Raw genomic sequence first — 19462 nt, 5'->3', positions numbered from 1 at the left:
ATCTAACACTCTTTTTCTTTTTTTCTTCTGTTGCTTATCGGGCTTCCTTGTTTTGTTCCTCGCAGTCCTTGTTGATGTCCTTTGCTTCCTGCCTGGGTGGAGACTGATGAGTGAATGACGCGAACGCATCCTTTTCAATCCCTCCCCATTTTGTCGAGATTTTAGTTGCTCACCAACGGCTCTCATTAGTCCAAATATACATGCTAATTCGATTTCATCTCATGACATATTTTTACATGTCAATTGCTAAAGAACTTTATTCATCTCAAACATAGAAATCAGACCTAGGTTTTTTAGATTTTCGTGAGTGTTTGTTTCTTGTGATCATATCGACCTAGTGGTACTAAAATATCGTAAGAGGGCTCATTTGACTGGAAATTAAAAGTTGTAGTGCCATTTTTAAGTGACAAAAAAGATTGGATGGTAACTACGCCACCACTCACGCCTCTTTTTTCCGAAATCGTGCGGTCAAAATTTTGAGATTGCCATTTTCTTCATCACTGTTGAAACGCCTAATAGCTATATCTTTGAATATAACATGAAACCCCCCTCACATCCCCAGGGAAACATCTTTAAGTTATGAAATTTGTCTATTCTTTACGCATAGTATTGGTTATTTGGAAGTATGTATATATTTTTTTTTGGGGGGGGGGGGGGGGGATTTCTCCGTGGAGTTGGGGCTAGATTTACTGGCATTATTTAGAAAACGATAACACAATAAATAAAAAAGTTTTTTCAAGTGAAAGTAAGGAGCAAAATTAAAACTTAAAACGAAGAGAATTATTACGTATATGAAGGGGATTTCCCTCTCATAACCTCGCTCTTTGCACTAAAGTTTGAATTTTGTTCCAATTCCTTAAGAACGACTCCTAAAACACAAGGTTCGTTTAATTAGAACAATAAGAAGCTCTTTTAAAAGTACCAAGATTTTAGCGCAAAGAGTGAGATGTTGAGGAGCGGTGCAATCTCGTTCATATACGTAATAATTTTCATTTGTTTTAAGTACTACTGTTGCTCCTTACATTCAGTTGGAAAAATATGTTTTTTTAATTTTGTTTTAATTTAATGATTTCTTCAAATAATATCAAGAGGATTTGTTTTTACACTGCTCACAGTGTAGAATGTGTTACTAAAATTTTGTTTCAAAATATTTTTGGTCTATCGACCTAGTAGTACTAAAATATCGTAAGAGGGCACATTTGACTGGAAATTAAAATTTCTAGTGCCATTTTAAAGTGACCAAAAAAATTGGATGGTTACTACGCCGCCTCTCACATCTCTTACTGGAATTATTTAGAAAACGATACTACAATATATAAAAAAAGTTTTTTCAACTGGAAGTAAGGAGCAAAATTAAAACTTAAAACGAAGAGAATTATTACGTATACGAAGGGAATTTCCCTCTCATAACCTCGCTCTTTGCACTACAGTTTGAATTTTGTTCCAATTCCTTAAGAACGACTCCTAAAACACAAGGTTCGTTTAATTAGAACAATAAGAAGCTCTTTTAAAAGTACTAAGATTTTAGCGCAAAGAGTGAGGTGTTGAGAGGGAAATCCCCTTCGTATACGTAATGATTTTCGTTTGTTTTAAGTTTTAATGTTGCTCCTTACTTTCAGTTGGAAAAATATGTTTTTTTTAAATTTAATTTTTATGACTTAGAGTGGCACGCCACTCCAAGTGAACCTAGATCAACCCAACTTTTTGGATATCTCTTTCACTATGACTCTGTTTGTGTGTCGTGTCAAATTTTGACTGCACGATTACGGAAAAAAGAGGCGTGAGAGGCGGCGCAGTTACCATCCAATCTTTTTGGTCACTTAAAAATGGCACTAGAACTTTTAATTTCCAGTCAAATGAGCCCTCTTACGATATTTTAGTACCACTAGGTCGATAGACCAAAAATATTTTGAAACAAAAATTTAGTAACACATTCTACACTGTGAGCAGTGTAAAAACAAATCCTCTTGATATTATTTGAAGAAATCATTACATTAAAATTAAATTAAAAAAAAATATTTTTCCAATTGAAAGTAAGGAGCAACATTAGAACTTAAAACAAATGAAAATTATTACGTATATGAACGAGATTGCACCGCTCCTCAACACCTCACTCTTTGCGCTAAAATCTTGGTACTTTTAAAAGAGCTACTTATTGTTCTAATTAAACGAACCTTGTGTTTTAGGAGTCGTTCTTAAGGAATTGGAACAAAATTCAAACTTTAGTGCAAAGAGCGAGGTTATCAGGTGTGAGTTGGGGTTGTGAGGGGGGTTTCATGTTATATTCAAAGACATAGCTATTAGGCGTTTCAACAGTGATGAAGAAAATAGTAATCTCAAAATTTTGACCGCACGATTTCGGAAAAAAGAGGCGTGAGAGGCGGCGTAGTTACCATCCAATCTTTTTGGTCACTTCTCATTAGTGGCGCCCTTACGTTCAATAATAATATTCACTGATGCATTTTGTTCTCATCAATATATTTCGATAGGACATCTAATGCTGACCGAAGTTTATTTATATGGAGAATATTCACTTTTCCAGCAAGACATATTTGCTCCTCCTGCTTAAACTTGCTTAATGATATCACGTATCTAGCATACATACTATCCCATTCAAGGCATAGTCTACAGCCAGCGGTTATTTCCACAGCTACATTTGGTATTCCTATATCCTTGCTGCTACTGCTTTCGGTTCCATCATTAATCTCCAATATCGTAAATGTAACAGTCATTTTTTCTCCATTAATATCTTCTCAAATAAACTATTCTCTATCTGAATTCTATTCTCTTACTAATATGAACTACAATGAAAATTACTCCTTATATTTGAATCCAACTACTAATCAAGTTACTCTATATGCAGTAACCGCCGCTCTCTCTCTGTTTGACCCCCCCAAAAAATAGATGTTACCTCATAAAAACCCGTCTGCTAAGGCATATACCGTTCGCAGTAATAGGTGACTGACCCTGGTAAGCCAATGTACCGGTTAAACTACACACATATCCATGTGTAATTCAATGTGGATTTTATATTTCCTATGGCCTTATTACTGCTGGGTAAGTACAACTTAAACTAGAAGTCTTACTGTTTAAAGCAAATGCTAATAAATAAATTCTTCCACTCTTGAGGCATTATATATATATATATATATATATATATATATATATATATATATATATATATATATATATATATATATATATATATATATATTATATATATATATATATATATATATATATATATATATATATATATATATATATATATATATATATATATATATATATATTTATTATTATTACTATTATTACTATGCTGCTCTTCTGTTAGAGGATTCGTTCTAGAAGCATTGGTAAAAAAAAAAAAAAAAAAAAAAAAAAAAAAAAAAAAAAATCAACTTTGGCGTAAAAACCGGGGAATTGAGGCTAAGGGCTTGATACCAATCCTAAAATACAGAATAATTTCTTTTTTGTTTTGTTTTAATGTCGCTCCTTGCTTTCCGGTGCAAATCTTGTTCTTTGTTGTTTTATTCTTTTCTTGTTAAATTATAGTTCCTTTTTTTTGCATATTCAGTGTAAAATGAATATGAGGGAGCCCCCTCCACCATTAGCATCGTACTGGCATTTACGCTAAGGTTCAACATTAGCATAACAATACTTCGAATTTAGATAATTTCGGTTCTACCTCCTTCACGAGAACCCATAACTGAATGATTCGGCTACGTTACCAAAACGCTTATCAAAGTAAACCCTTTATCAACAGGAAGAAAGCTTTACAACTGAGGAAAGTGCACTTGATAAAGTGGAACTTAAAGAATGATATAGACGTACTAACAGATTAATAAGGGTGCACTTATATGTTGATTAATATAGACTTATAGGTTGATAAAAGTGGTCTTACATGATCGGTACATGATTGTCCGATCGATTGATCACCGATCAAACCAATCGGTGTGTAACCTGCCAATCTTTCAACATCCCATTTTTCCATGGGTGCGTAGCCCTAACTAGCATCGATCAAAATTCAAGATAGTCTTTTCATTGAAAATGGTCGAAAGATGGTATTTGCCTCTAAGGTCGATATGGCTTTTGCAGTGCAGAAGATAGCAGTTTCGTAAGAGATCAAATATCAAAACCGGTAAGTAGTCTAAATATATCAAAAATAGTTATTCATTTCCAACAAAGCTAGTATTTAAGGGTTTCTGAGCATTTTCATTGCAAATATAGGTCTATTGTTGTAACAAAGAAGAATGAAAGAAATTCATTGTTGAAACATAATTATATGTTTCACCAAGATTGTTTAAAATATACGGAAGCTGGTACACATACTTTAAAATTAAGATTTTCTGAGCCTGTTCATTATAAGACTAATAAAACGATATGGAAATATAAAAGCAAAACACAAATAGTGCGTATTTTACAGATACTATTTGATACTCATGTAAGAAAGCCTTATTTTTGTGTAACTTGAGTAACTCAATCTCAGTAAAAGTTGGAATCTCCTTGGCTCCAACATATCATATATAAACCTACTATTTCAAATTAGCCTAAACTTGAAAATTCCTTCGATTTGTATATTGGCCATCTCAAATTACCAAGTCATAAATTTTGAAGTGACATTTCCTTGTTTTTAATATTGAACAGCATTTTGAAACTATTTAAATAGTTGAAGACCAAATTCAGAGCAATTTTGTAATTGCTATGATATTGCAGGATTTTAGAATCAAAACCCGAATACTGGAAAAACTACCTATTTTAACAGAAAGCTAGGGATTTGCTAAAAGGACGGGATAGAAAAGTTGCTAAGTGAATCAAACTTGAATAAAATGTAAGGGTTGGAGAGAAATCGGGATTGTCTTGTGAGGAGAGTAGATTGGGAAGGAACTTTGGTAAGTAACCATTTTAACTTATTATGGCAACTACCCGCCTTGTTTCAATTTCTTTAAATGAAAAGTTAAAATAATCATATAAAACCTTTTGGTCACTTTGTCTTAACTGAGATATCCCAAATTTGTGCTGAATTAAGTTTTCAAGCAAAACTCTTGGTTTCCCTTTGGGGTTTGTCCCTAACTTTAGTTTGAGCAGTATCTTCTCCTTGGAGGACTTACTTACATCTTTGGCGTGGTATAGTTACCACGACTGAATCCCTTTGATTAAAAAATAGTACTAAAGTATATTCAAGCCACAGCAGAAGGCTTTGGTTATCCCTTAATAGCCTAATATTCCCTTTAGATATTTCCTTTATGTGGTTACGGGTCTTATGATTTTTTCCTTGCACTTCTTCTTAGTTAAGGCTGGATCTGTCTAAAACCAACATTAATGAAAGATAATATAATCTAAGATTAATCAATCTTAAGAACTCGAGTGAGTTCCTTCCCATAAGCATAAAATTGGTGGAATGGGATTAGAATAACCAGGGGTTTAAGGTGGAAAACTCACAACAAGGAGTAAAACCTTTAAGAGCTGTGTTCCTTTTCCCAGGTTCGTGGAACTTAAGCGCAGTATTTCCACTCACAAAATTTGGAGTTCCCTAGTTTTCAGTTATTTTTACTCCCTATATTCGTACTTTAAGGTATATAGCATAGAGTCTGAATCCAGACGAGAAGTTTATCCCCCTTCTAACCCTTTTTCGGCCGTATATACAGCCAAGCTAGCCGATAAGTATGCACTAAGAGGCTAGAGGGAGAGAAGTGTTATTAGTCAAGCTAAGAATTTTAAGTTCCTTTCAGTCTAGGGAAATCCCTCTCAATCAAGGATCTTCCCTCTTGAAGTTAAGATTTATCGAAATTCCAAGGAACCCTGATTATTTTTACAAGAAATAATTAGAAAATACCTTGTTTTGGGTTAAACTGATAAATTTGTGTCTAATTAAACAAAGGTTATTCCAAGCTCTTGTCTCACATTAAGACACATTAATTTACTATCACTTTCTAGTTGAAGGACGTATACTGATTAAACGAAACTTGTAATAATAGTACTCACATTTCTAATCTAATCTAAATCTAATCTAGTTGGTTTAAGGTACAGTATTTGGAAACTTGTATGCAGCGATATACAGGGATTTGGACAGGGATTATATACAGGGATTTGGAAACCTGTAATTTTCAAAATCCAAAAACTACCTTATTTGACAATTTGGACTAAGACCCAATCCTTAATTAGCTCCTCAAGTGTAATTTATTCAATTAGAAATATTAAGTAACCCTAGGCTTAAAATAAAGCTTTTTTTTTCTCGGTAGCGACGCTTGGGCAGTGGAAACGACCCTTGGAACTTATTAGACTAATCAAATATAAATAGAACCATTGGGAAAGGTTTCATACAACAACACGAATTACAACGTTATTTCCTCTTTTTATCAAATTTAACAACAAAATCCAGTAGTCTCCTAATTATGAGTACTGATTCGAACTAATTTGCTTTCGTTAAGAGCGCTCTCAATTCATTGATTGTTTTCTTAAGAACCCTGGTTAAAGAAATTTATAAACAGAGATCAATACGTTCAGAAGGTGTGTTTAGAGGGAGAAGTTACCCAGAGTCTGCTTAAGACAATACCAAACGTAGTTTCTAGCACTAGAAAAAGGGCAATCTCACAACTGGTGACAGCCATTGCATCTTCCCAGCTTTCCCTGGTTTCCCTATGAAAAAATGGGTGCAGTATATTCTGACCGCTTCTTTTCAATTATTTCCACTCTTAATATTTCATCTATATTTTTCAATCATTAAAAATAGTAAAGGAAATTGTTTAACGCATTTAATAGGTATGTTTAGATCTATTTGTACTTTATATCCGGAATGTAATTTCGTCCGACATCACAAGTTCCAGTTGCAAAAGCTCGTTTCAGTTTTAACAAAAGTGTTTCTACGGTTTTTTTTTTCTGGGCTTAAAGGGCCTGTCTTAACTCTGTTCAAAATTCGTGACCTTCCCATATTACTCTATAACCTTCTATAGAAAAGGCTTCCTCTGTATTTTCTTTTAGTCCTGCTGCTATAAGGGTTGTATTTTTCAGATAAGCATTGTTTATTACCTCGTATGTACCAAAGGTTTTGCCAAGTGGTAAGTTGCGAGGTTCATCGCTAGTGCTAAAATAAACTATTTTTACTGAATTATTATAAGTTTCACATAGCGACGGGGAAATCTGTAATTATATTTCAATTTTCGGGGTAAACATTACGATGTCTCTATGAGCGACGAAAGGCTCTGACAGACTTGACAATTTGACTTTAATGATTTTAGAAAAATTGGCCTGGATACAGGTCTGCCTTACTACATATTTCATGCCCCGACCTGAAACTTCTTCATCAAAAAACGCAAGGGAATTTATTTCTTTGTTAATAGGCTTTCCTATAAAAAAATTATTATTCCGGAAATTTAACGTAGAGTCTAACTTGTTTAGAATATCATAGCCAATGATTGCATCAAATTTCAAATCTGAGACGACTAGAAATTTCTAAAGTATTCTTTCCTTACGAAATGTCTCATCTGAAACGCAGAATGCTACATTTGTTTCTCCTATTGGTGGTAAGGCATCCCCACTTAAAGATTTCAACTTTCGGATGGATGGTTTAAGGCGCCCACGAAGACTTTCTGGAAATTTCTGAAATATTTCCTCCTTTAATAAACTCCTTTGACATCCACTATCAAGAGAGCATTAAAAAAAATATGGTCCGCCATTTTAGCAGTCTAAATAAACGGGAAAGAACTTGATTCAATGTTATTTTCAGGTAACGCAACAAAACAAATATTTTCATCTAAATTTGAACGAGGTTTCGTGACTTTATTTTCAGGCTTGGGACTTAGCTCCCCTGGGTCCCGCCTGACTAATTGTTTTTGTTTAGTAGGGTTATAAGCTCTACATTTGTCTGCGGTATGACCAAATCCTAATCATCTTATATACTCTGACATTTGCCAGCACTCTCTTCTAAGATGTCCGTATTTCCCACATTTAGTACAAGTCAGGGGTTACCGGCAATCTATTTTAAAATGTCTGGGTTTTCCACTGTTAAAACGTTTCTTTGGGGTGCGATTATAATTTCCAGTGTTTTAAAATCTACTCTGGAGTTAGCTCTTTTTTCTCCAGGGGAAGTCTTGTCTCTTGATTGATCCACTGCTACTCCCAAAAACATGTCTGAAAAGTCCCTATACATTAAATGAATAGATTCAAATCTTTTTGCCGACGCTAATAGTTCATCTTTATCATCCGTTGGCTTAGCTTGTTCTAATGCTCTGCTTCTGATCGAAGGTAGCATACCACTTTTAAAATACTAATTGTTATGTCATCTGCCCCTGCACCAGAAGAATTTTTTGCATAGTCAAGTGCCTTTCCCCTAATTCTGGAGGAAAACTGATGGACTAATTGAGAAGGTCTTTGGTTTTCGGATAAAAGTTGTTGGAGTTTTTGTGCTGCTGGTTTTTCATGTAAAAAGGCTTCTTTTAGAAGTCTTTCTAAATGATCTATATTTCTGATTTTAGAAACATCTGGATGTGTTGCAAATCTTTGAATTTTTCCCCGTGTGTAGCAAAAAGCTTTATTGATCATAGCAGGATCACTCTTTTTTAAACTCCTTTGGATTTCCATAAGAGTAGTAATCCGTGAGTGAATGTTACTTGGGTATGTTAGCAACGAGATGAGCAGGTGCTTTTTCTACGAACAGATTTTGAAGTCTATACTTACTATAGGACCGCCTATATATTGTTCTTCTAGGGTGCTTATTCTATACTGTGCACTCTCTTCTGATTTTTTTTTTCCTGGGCTTTTTCTAAGGCGATTTCTAATTCTCTGATCCGATTTTCATTAGAACTCATGATGGTTCTTTCCTTATAAACCCTTAGTGTGGGAAAATTTTTAAACCTTCAAAGGATTTTGAGTTATAAAAGTGAACTAGTCTATAAACTGCGTACGGATTAGTTTAATATCTCAATTTAAATTAACCTTGAAAGCTAGTAGTATGATCACACACTCTTAAAGATGACTAACCTAGGGTCTTTATTAACTCTCTTAACAAGAAACAGTGTTCCTTGGATATTAGGTAAATCTTAAGCTCAACAGGGAAATCCTTGATTGAACTTCCCTAGACTGGATAGAACTTACAATTCTTAGCTTGACTAATAAAACTTCTCTCCCTCTAGCCTCTTAGTATATACTTATCAGCTAGCCTGGCTGTATATACGGCCGAGAAAGGGTTACAAGAAGAAAAAAAAAATTCTCCTCTGGATTCAGTCTCTATTGTATATACTTCAGAGTGCGAACAGGGGGTAAACAGAACTGGTGTCTAGAGAATTCCAATTTCTGTGTGGAAATACTATGCGTAAGTTCCATGAAACACTAACCTGGGAAAAGGAACACAGCTCTTAAAGGTTTTACTCCTTGTTGTGAGTTTTCCACCTTAAACCCCTGGTTATTCTAATCTTATTCCACCAATTTTATGCTTATGGGAAGGAACTCACTCGAGTTCTTAAGATTGATTAATCTTAGATTGCATTATCTTTCAATAATGCTGTTTTTAGACTGATCCAGCCTTAACTAAGAAGAATTATAAGGAAGAAATCATAAGACCCGTAAACGAATAAAAGAAATATCCAAAAAGGATATTAGGCTATTTAAAAGGTGACCACGGCCTTCTGCTGTGGTCTGAATATACTTTATTACAATGTCTTAATCAAAGGAATTAAGTCGTGGTAACTATATCCATCCAACTTTGTAACCACGAAGTAGAATCTAACAAGAATCTTGAGATATTTACAAGGCTGGTCATGGCCTTCTTTTCTGATCAGAACATCTCTTAATCAATCATAATAGATCCAAAAACTATCTTAAATTATCTTAGAGACTCAATGCTCTAATAGACCAAATGGGTAATTTCTCAAAAGGGAAGATACAACTCTGACTAAAGTTAGGGCCAAAAAGGGAGACTCGAAGGATTTAATTGACAACTTAATTCAACACAGAAATAGGATATATTCGTTTGGACAAAGTGACAAAAAGGCTTTATAATATTACTTGAACATTACATTCAAAGAAGTTGAGACCAGACAGGTGGTTGCTACTAACTTAATTGAAGAAATGCAACTTACCAAAGCCCCTTTCCTTTCCAACTAACTCTCAAGACAAGACAATTAGACAACCCCCTTTCCTTGTATACTGTCTGGTTTTATTCGCTTAGGGCCGTTTTAGCTCTTCATTGTTATTTGTTAGAGACAATTTTTTTTTGTCTTTTTAAGTTTGAGCCAATCACAGGCTACCGTTAAAATAGTCGTTTCGTTCTTCTTAGCTCGTAAAAAAAAACTACGTTGTAAGTCGTAACCGACCTTTTTGTATATTTCTACTAGTAATGTTGGGCTAGTGGGTTTTATCTCTAATTTATTGGATTGGGGATGGCTTGAAATTGGTTTACTGAAGTTACATAAAAATAAGGTTTTCTTACATTCACAAGGCAAGGTATTGAAAAGTTTTTGAATCACTAGCTATGAAGATATGGCTAATTCTACAAAATAGGGGTAATTGAATAAAACAATATATAACCTACATTTTCCACAATGGATTTTTGTTCGAAATTATAAGCACTTTAAAAGCACGGCATGTTGCACCTCTTTTGAATTCTATGCTCTGAGTCAGTCATGATTATTCGAAGGTCATCCGAGTAATACAATTATTCGGCCCAAAGCAGGACCCCGGGTCCCAGACCCTTCTTTCGCCCCAAATTCCTAAATATTGACATTTTATATATCATTTGAGTTACGATTGCTCGGAACTCATTCTAAAATTAGTCTTAAGTAGTTAAACAAGTATTTTAAACGGAAAACGATCGGCTTCAATTTTTATTTTTGAAATTATTAATTCTCAATTTAATCCTGATATAGAAGTCTAATATTAAAACAGATATACCATATATTAGCATTTAGTGTTTAAGTTTTACCAAGTTCTAAGGTACCAAGTTTTACTTAATGGTTCTAAGGGGTTTTATACAAATGTAAGGCTAGCACCAAATCAGAAATCAAATATAAAAATGCATAGAAGAATAAATATCAAAATTGATTTTAAGTTTCATAAAAATTTGATTTATAGAGCCAACGTTTACCTTGGTTTTAAACAGAAATTTGGAGCAACCTAATCAGTAAAGCCAAGGGATAACGACCCTAAATTATGTAAAGAGTTGATCTGAAGCCGGGGTTTGATATGTAAATTATCTAGACAATTTGACACATTACATCTTGTTACATAAATTTTCTTCAAAAGTGGTAGCAAGTATTCGTAATATAGCTTATAAATGAAAATCTTAGTTATATAAAACAAACACTATTTTATTTGAAAAACAAATAGAAAATAAAATTTAAAAGCAAGGTTTTCCTGCAAAATATAGATATCGGATTGGAAGCTTAGAATGAGCATCTGCGAGCATTAGCTAATATAAGATGTCAAAATTAAAACACACAAAAAATGAAAGTAAGAGAATAATTGAAGCTATAAAACGAACTAAAACACCACAATTAGTGTTGTATTTTCACCAGATTATGATTATTTTTCACGAGGGGGGGGGAGGGTAAACGCTTAGAACCGTTTTAAAAGAAGTTGCTTTTCAAATTCACGTTTGCTCTTTTTCGTTATGCCTTCTTTGGGACGATGAAACAGAAGAAATAAGACAAAAGAAAATATGAAATTATATATATAGGATATATAGTTTGGGGGGGGGGGGGGTTTCATAAAAATTGATTTTTGTTTGGGTCTTTTAAATATTGTTTTTTTCTCTTCTTTGTTTTGTTTTGTGTGTGTGTGTGTGTGTGTGTTTTGACTCTTCGAAAGGTTGAAATGCATTGTATTGAAAATACTTTTTTTCTTTTCTTCTTTTTTCATGTGGATCATTGTATTTTATGATTTTTTTTCTTATTGATTTTCTTTTCATTTTTTTCTTTCTCGTGTGTTGAGTCTCTTAAAGGTGTGAATGTATGATATTGAAAATGTTTTTGTTTTCATGTATTTGTTTCATTTTTGTTTCTCCCCTGTTTTTTTCCTGGCCATAGAGCCTTACGGGGGAGTTTATATTGAAGTATATTTTGTTGAGTTTATTAACTGAATAAATAAATTGATTTATTGATTGATTGACGATGAGACAAAAGAAAATCATTCGTAGAAAAAAAAACTGAATTCCAATAATCTAGGATTCAAGTAGAAACAGTTGCTACTCAAAGCCTCTGAATATTATTTCACTTACTTTAGCGTCGCTTCCAAAGTAAATAGGAAAGAATGCACCCCATATAACGCACGTGGTGTACATAGCAAATCCTATGAACTTTGCTTCATTGAAGTTTTCTGGCAAATTCCTCGTTTTCACAGCGTATATGGTGCAAAGGATGATTAAAAAGAAACAAAAGGCAAAAGGGGCCAGGGTACCTGAAATGAAATTACAACAAAATGAATTTTTTCGAAACAAGCTTCATCTTCTAATTTATTTAAGTAGTCTACTATAAGTAGTAGAATGAAAAATGTAATTTAAACATGCGTCAAGAAGCATGTTTGGTCCATTTTTTAATTGTTATAAGCCGGGAATAGTCGGGTAAAGACAAAAGAACAATGAAGAATATGAAACAGCGAAACTAAATAATTCATGTTATCCACTTTCCAATTTTACCTTTAAAAAAAATTATAGAATATTCAGAGAAAAGAGATAGGCCTACATAGTAAAGCTCATTAAAACTGTGACAAAGAACTTTTGTTCTGATTTCTTCAGAATATATTATGTATATTATGTAAGATTAACTGCATTATTATTTAGATTTCCTTTTCATCTAAAAGGAAAAGATTCCTGAACAGAAAAGCTTAGGCTGTAGACCAAATTTTAGCTTGGATTGACATGATGGGCTTAATGGTTTTTACGAATAATAGCAAGTCTACGAACGTATCTATTAGTGAGTGATTACGAACTGTAAGTAAGGAGCGATTCGGCCCGATAATAACTGAAACTCTAAAAAAAGGGATTTTTATATCAATCAATGCAGCAATAAAATTGACTTTTTATGCGGACTCCAAAAATATAAAATTCATTCAGTTTAATGTTGTCCTACAAAATTTACAAGCTTGAAAAAAATTTCCAGCTTTTTTAAAACGTAGAAAGCATACCCGAAATATTCAAGCGACCTGAAAGAAAATCACGCCACTAGAAAGCCTTACAGTAGAGGTTTCCAGTTCCTTTCTACAAAAATGTGTATATCTGTGTTTCGCTAGAAGAAAAATCACGGATGCGTGTTTATTTGATGCTTTTTTTCAAGGGATGATTATATATCCAGGCACCAAGACCTAAAAATGTGACACCTCCGTGACACATCTGCTTCACACAATCTGATAGCAGTTCCTAGTCATATCGAACCCGCTGTTTACGATTATACCCGGGAATAGGTACCTCCGATGGGTGCTTAACCCTTAAAAATCACCTGAAATATTAAATAGTACTATCTAGCAAATTTCACTTGCAGCCCATTAAATTTTGTTTTTATTTGCTGCAGCTCAACCTAACTGAGCAAAAATTTAAGCAAGTTGGTCGTACAAAAAAAAACTAGCATCACCTCGAACGTTGTTTTTATTCGATAAATCGAAGAAAGTGTCAAAATTAGCTTCTTGAAAAATCGTTTATAATCGCTATAATACTTAATTATTTTTAACCCACAAATGAGCATTAGCAACTGAACAGGAACAGTCCTGGTCAAGGGTCCAAATAATATAGAGTATAAAGTCAAAAATATCCTATTTGAAATAGCAAGTCCTGCGATAAGTCAACAATACATCTATCCTCTTCTTCAGTCACATCATAGATTGTACACAGGCAATTTGGTGGCTCATCAGTGCTGTTAATTAGGAATACTACTGTGGCGTACTCAAAGGTCACTGGCATATCTTCTATTTTTCTGTGTCTCTTTTTTGATTTCAGATTTCAGCTGCTTCATGAAGATTTAATTTGATCAAATTGGTGGAAAACTTGAGAGCCAAGCCATGGCCAGCAAGAATAAGGCCAAGGCAGATAAGCTTTGTAAGAGGGAAAGCTGCAATAACTTGTCAGAGTTGCTAAAAAATGATTCCTTTCACTTGCTGATAGATAGTCTATCATCCATCCTAGGGCAGAACTAAGGTAGATAAGCATAGAGTAAGGATAATTCAGATTGATAATTCCGTTGATTTTAGAAGTTAATAAACTTGGTGGAAGACTTGAGAGTCAAGCCATGGCTAGTTAGAATAAAGCCGAGATAAAGTCTTTGTGAGAGGAGCTGGCATAACTTTTTCAGAATTGTACAAATATGATTCATCTCACTTGTAGATAAATAATCTAGCATCCATCCTAGGGAAGAACTTAGGTAGATAGGCATAAAGTAAGGATAGTTGAAATTGTCTATCAGTTCTGTGACCCATTTGAAGGCTAATGTAGCAATACTTTGAAGTTATTTCCTAGCACAAACAGAAAGCAAGTCACACTTGCGGATTACTGCACAAAAACACTTTCTAATGCAAATGTTTTTACATTTGCAGTAACCGGTGTTATGGCTTACAGAAATTGGCCACTGTGGCAATGCATTTACGAGAGGAATAACCCCAAAAGCGTAACTAAAAACCCAACCAAATTTTAGGGGGGGGGGGGTCTAAAACTATTGGCTCACTTTCCATAGCCTGGAAAATGATTCCCCAATGATATACAACTCTAAGGATGTGGTATTTAAAACTAATTTCAGTGGGCGGAAGGTTTTCCGGCGATTTTTTTCCCATGGAATAGGGACACGCGTAAGTCGTTCAGAGAGTTAAAAGTCAGTAGGATTCTTTCCATAGGCTGTTATTATTGCTTTTCTTGTCACCTGTTGCTCTTGTATTTTATTGTTGCTTTTCGTATCACTTCCTCTACGTAATTCGATGCATTTACGAGCTCAATCTTGACTTTTCTCGTCAATTCCGCCATTTCACTAACAAGGTTGTATTTTAAGGTCATTTTAACGAATGTCTTCTTACATACAGAACAAATAAAGCTCGTCGTTTCAGTGCCACTAAAGCAGAGCAGAAGCTTAGTACTATCATCAAAGTCACATCTTGTCACCTCTTGTCTTTTATTGTTGCTTTTCGTATCACTTCCTTTACATAATTCAATATATTTACGAGGTCAATCTTGAGTTTTCTTGTCAATTCCGACATTTCACTAATAAGATTACACTTTAAGCCCACATTAACGAATGCCTTCTTACGCACAGAACATAGAAAGCTCGTTGTGTCAGTGCCACTAAGGCAGTGCAGAAGTCCAATACTATCAACGAAGTCCCTTGGAAGAGAAAAAGACAGCTCATGCACAGGAAACTTTTGGTCAGGAAATTGGAGGAATAGTTCCTTCTTTTTATACCCTTCCGTAGCTAACAGCGTAAACGAGTGTTGCAAAATTATCATCAGAATATCGGTGTCATTGCCCTTAACAATTACAGAAGAACTTCCATTTCTAAGGCTGGAAGTAACATGGACTGCAATATGAATATCTGCTTCTTCTTGTGTGCTTCCAAGCTCAAGACTAAGAAGAGGAAAAGGCTCAAAGTAACCTTCTTTGGGCAATATCCCAACACGTCGACGATTAAGGAAACCTCCTGCTAGTAAAAACAAAACCCGAACTAACAAGCATACCCCCCCCGCCTTCAAACAAAAAATGTCTGTATACTTCCCAATAACAAATACTATACATAAACAATGGGTGAATTTCATAACTTACAGGACTCTCCCAACGGACTGTGGGGGTTATTTTACACCTAAAGGCATAATTATTTGATCTTTCAACTATGCTGAACAAAATGGACATCTCAAGATTTTGGTCAGATAATTTTGGGGAAAAAACTGGGCGTCGGGGGAGGCCCAGTTGCCCTCCAATCTTTTTGGTCACTTAAAACGGGCACTAAAACTTTTAATTTCCTTTGAATGCACCCTCTCTCGTTCTTCTAGGACCATTATTTCGATACAATCCCCCCTGAAAAAAACACGCATCCGGGAGCTGTTTTCTGGCAAAAATAGCAAAATTCCACATTTGTTGCAGATAGGAGCTTGAAACTACTGCAGTAAGGTTCTCTGGTACGCTGAATCTGATGGTGTGATTTTCAACAAGATTCCATTAATTTTAGGGGGTGTTTCCCCCTATTTTACATTTCAGGCAAATTTTCTCAGGCTTGTAACTTCTGATGGGTAACCCAACTTGATGAATCTTATATATTTGGAATCAGCATAATAGGGTGATTCTTTTGATGCATCTATTGATGCTAAAATTCCGTTTTTTAGAGTTTTCGTTATTATTGAGCCGAGTCGCTCCATACTTATAGTTTGTTACCACGAACTGTTTAATTCAAGACTTTATCCAATTTGATAATTCCTTTCAATAAAAATGTTCTGCAATAAGTTTTAAACTTTATTTTTTGCCATTGATTTCTTTTATGTTTTTTAAATTGCATGCCTTGCAGGAGCCTTATAACAGGTAGCATAAAAAACTTGAAAATCGTAAATAAAACTCTCGGGATAGTTTTTTTCTAATCTTGCTAGTCATTTTTAATGGTTAAGCACCTTTTGGCACTACCTATTCCTGTGTATATCAGCCGTGTAATCAGTCGGTTCGATATGACTAAATACTGCTTCAGATTGTGCGAAACAGATGGGTCATGACGACTTGAAAATAAGCGTTTTTTTATCTACTGGCGCCTGGCATAATATCGAGCCTGTGGTCCTAGAAGATCGGGAAAATGCTCATCCGAATGGGAATTAGAAGTTCTAGTGCCCTTTTAAATCAGAGGCAACGTTATAGCGTTGCTTATGGTAAAGGCCATACGGCTCCTATGTTTTTTTTTCCCCAGAAGCACTTCATATGGAAAGGGTCGTCGTATAAACTTCAAAGTGGGCTAATTCAATTGAAAATCGAGAGTTCTAATTCTCTTTTTAAGAGTCAAAAGTGATCGGAAGGCAACTAGCCCCACCACTCTCTTTTTTTCCCCACATACATCCGATAAATATTTTGAGGTTGCCATTTTGTTAAAAACAGTCTAAGGATCATATAAAAAAAAACTCCGGAGTCGACAAAACCCCTCCCTCCAGGGCCCAATGACAGGTATTGTAAGTCATGCCGTGGGGGCAAATATGATTCTTATAGAAGGGATGCTTGTACAAACTTTAGAGAGGGCTCATTTGATTGGAAATTGAAGTATTAGTTCACTTTTTCAGAGTCAAAAGAGACCGGAGGGCAACTATCCTCCCCCCACGCCCTTTTATCCCCAAGTGCATAACAAAATTGTGAAATGGATATTTTGTTATAAATAGTTCAAATGTCAAATAACTTCACTCCGATGTCGACAAAACCACCAAGGGCGCGGGGGCAGGCGTTGTAAGTTATGTCTTGGGGACATATAAGGTTGTTATGGAAGCGATAAGCGTATAAACTTCAGAGATGGCTCATTTGATTGGAAATCGAAAATTCTAGTTAACTTTTTAAGAGACAACAGTGGTCGGAGAGAAGCCAGCCCCCCCCTTCGACCCCTTTTTTCTCCAAATACAACCGATAAAATTTTTAGGTAGCCATTTTGTTAAAAATAGTTCAAAGATCATATAACAAAACTCCGGGGTCGACAAAACCCCCAGGGCTTTGATTGAAAAGTAAAAAATTGAGTTCACTTTTTCACAGTAAAAAGACATCGGAGGGCAAATAGCCCCCCCCCCCCGCCCTTTTTTCCCCAAATTTATCAGATAGGAATTTTGAGATAGCCATTTTATTAAAAAATAGTTTAAAGGTCAGATACAAAATTCTGATGTCGACACAACCCCCTAGGGCTCGGGGGAAGGCGTTGTAAGTAATTCCCTGGGTTTATATAAGGTTCTTATGAAAGGGATGCTCGTAAAAACTTCAGAGAGGGCCAATTTGAGAAAAAAGTGAAAGTTCTAGTTTACTTTTTAAGATCAAAAGTGATCGGAGGGCAGCTAGTCCTCCCCCCGTCCCCGACCTTTTTTCTCCAAACGCATTAGACAAAAAATTTGAAATAGACATCTTGTTAAAAATAGTTCAAGTCAGATAAGAAAATTCCGGTGTCGACATAGCCCCTAGGATCCGGGGGCAGGCGTTTTAAGTTGCCCTTTTGCCCCCAAACGCAGCAGTTAAAAACTTTGAGATAGCCATTTTGTTCAAAATACTTCAAGAGTCCAATTTTCTGTGTCGACACCCCCCCCCCCCCGGGCCTGGGGGCAGGTGTTGTAAGTTATGCCCTGAGGCATATACAGTTCTTATGGAAAAGATACTCGTATATACTTTAGGGCGGGCTTTTTTTATTTTAAAAGTGAAAGTTCTTGTTCACCTTTTAAGAGTCAAAAGAGATCGGAGGGCAACTAGCCTTCTCCCCTATGCCCTTTTCCCCAAATGCATCAGATAAAAATTTTGAGATAGGTATTTTGTTGAAAATAGTCAAAAGGTCAGATAACAAACATTATGGTGTCGACAAACCCCCAGGGCCCGGGGGCAGTCGTTGTAATTTATGTCCTGGAGGCATTTTTGGTTCTTATAGAAGGGATACTCGTATAAACTTCAGAGAGAGGTCATTTGATTGGAAATTAAAAGTTTTAGTTTAGTTTTTAAGAGTCAAAATAGATCAAACGGTAACTAGCCCCCCCCCCCACGCCTTTTTCCCCCTGACCAATCCGATAAAAATTTGGGGATAGCCGTTTTTTTTTTATTGTTCAAACATCAGATAACAAAAACTCCCGTGTCGACACAACCCCCCAGGCTCCGGGGAAGGCGTTGCAAGTTATGCCATGGGGGTATACATGGTTCTTATGGATGAGATGCTCGTATAAACTTCAAAGAAGACTTAATTGCTTGGAAATGGAAAGTTCTAGTTCTTTTTTTTCAGAGTCAAAAGAGATCAGAGAGCAACTAGCCCATCCCCCTCCGTGCCTTTTCCCACAAAATCATCCGATAAAACTTTTGAGATGACCATTTTGTTAAAAATAGTTACAATATCAGATATTAAAACTCCAAGGTCGACACAGCCCCCCAGGGCTCAGGGACATGCGTTGTAAGTTATGCGCTTGGGGCATATTTGTGTCTTATAGAAGGGATACTCGTATAAACTTCAGAGAGGGCTCATTTGATTAAAAACTGAAAGTACTACTTCACTTTTAAAGATTCAAAAGAGATGGAAGGGCAGTTAGCCCCCCTCCCTCGCCCTTTGTTCCCCAAATCCAACTGATAAAAATTTTGAGAAAACCATTTTTTTAAATAGTTCAAAAATCAGATAATAAAAATTCCGAGGTTGACACAAACCCCCAGGGCCCAGGGGTAAGTGTTTTAATTATGCCCTGGGCCATATAAGGTTTTTATGTAAGAAGAGGTCGTACAAACTTCAGAAGTGGCTCATTTGATTTGAAATTGAAAGTTCTAGTTAACTTTTTTATGAGTCAAAAGGGATCGGAGAGCATCTACCCCCCT

General features: G+C 35.3%; 1 protein-coding gene across 1 annotated transcript in view; it reads right to left on the bottom strand.

Moving 5' to 3' along the window:
• Window positions 1–19462, bottom strand: part of LOC148955282 (metabotropic glutamate receptor 5-like) — a 412763-nt gene that overhangs the window by 54951 nt on the left and 338350 nt on the right. The window contains exon 14 of the mRNA XM_089106900.1: window positions 12212–12390. Within this exon, the coding sequence (XP_088963026.1) occupies window positions 12212–12390 (179 nt within the window). The remainder of the gene's footprint in view (window positions 1–12211; window positions 12391–19462) is intronic.

The sequence above is a fragment of the Artemia sp. Qi Xiang Cuo genome, chromosome 2, assembly GCF_049724085.1.
Source record: "Artemia sp. Qi Xiang Cuo chromosome 2, ASM4972408v1, whole genome shotgun sequence".
NCBI lineage: Eukaryota > Metazoa > Arthropoda > Branchiopoda > Anostraca > Artemiidae > Artemia > Artemia sp. Qi Xiang Cuo.
The sequence above is the reverse complement of the archived record's forward strand: the minus strand, read 5'-3'. Positions and strand labels throughout refer to the sequence as shown.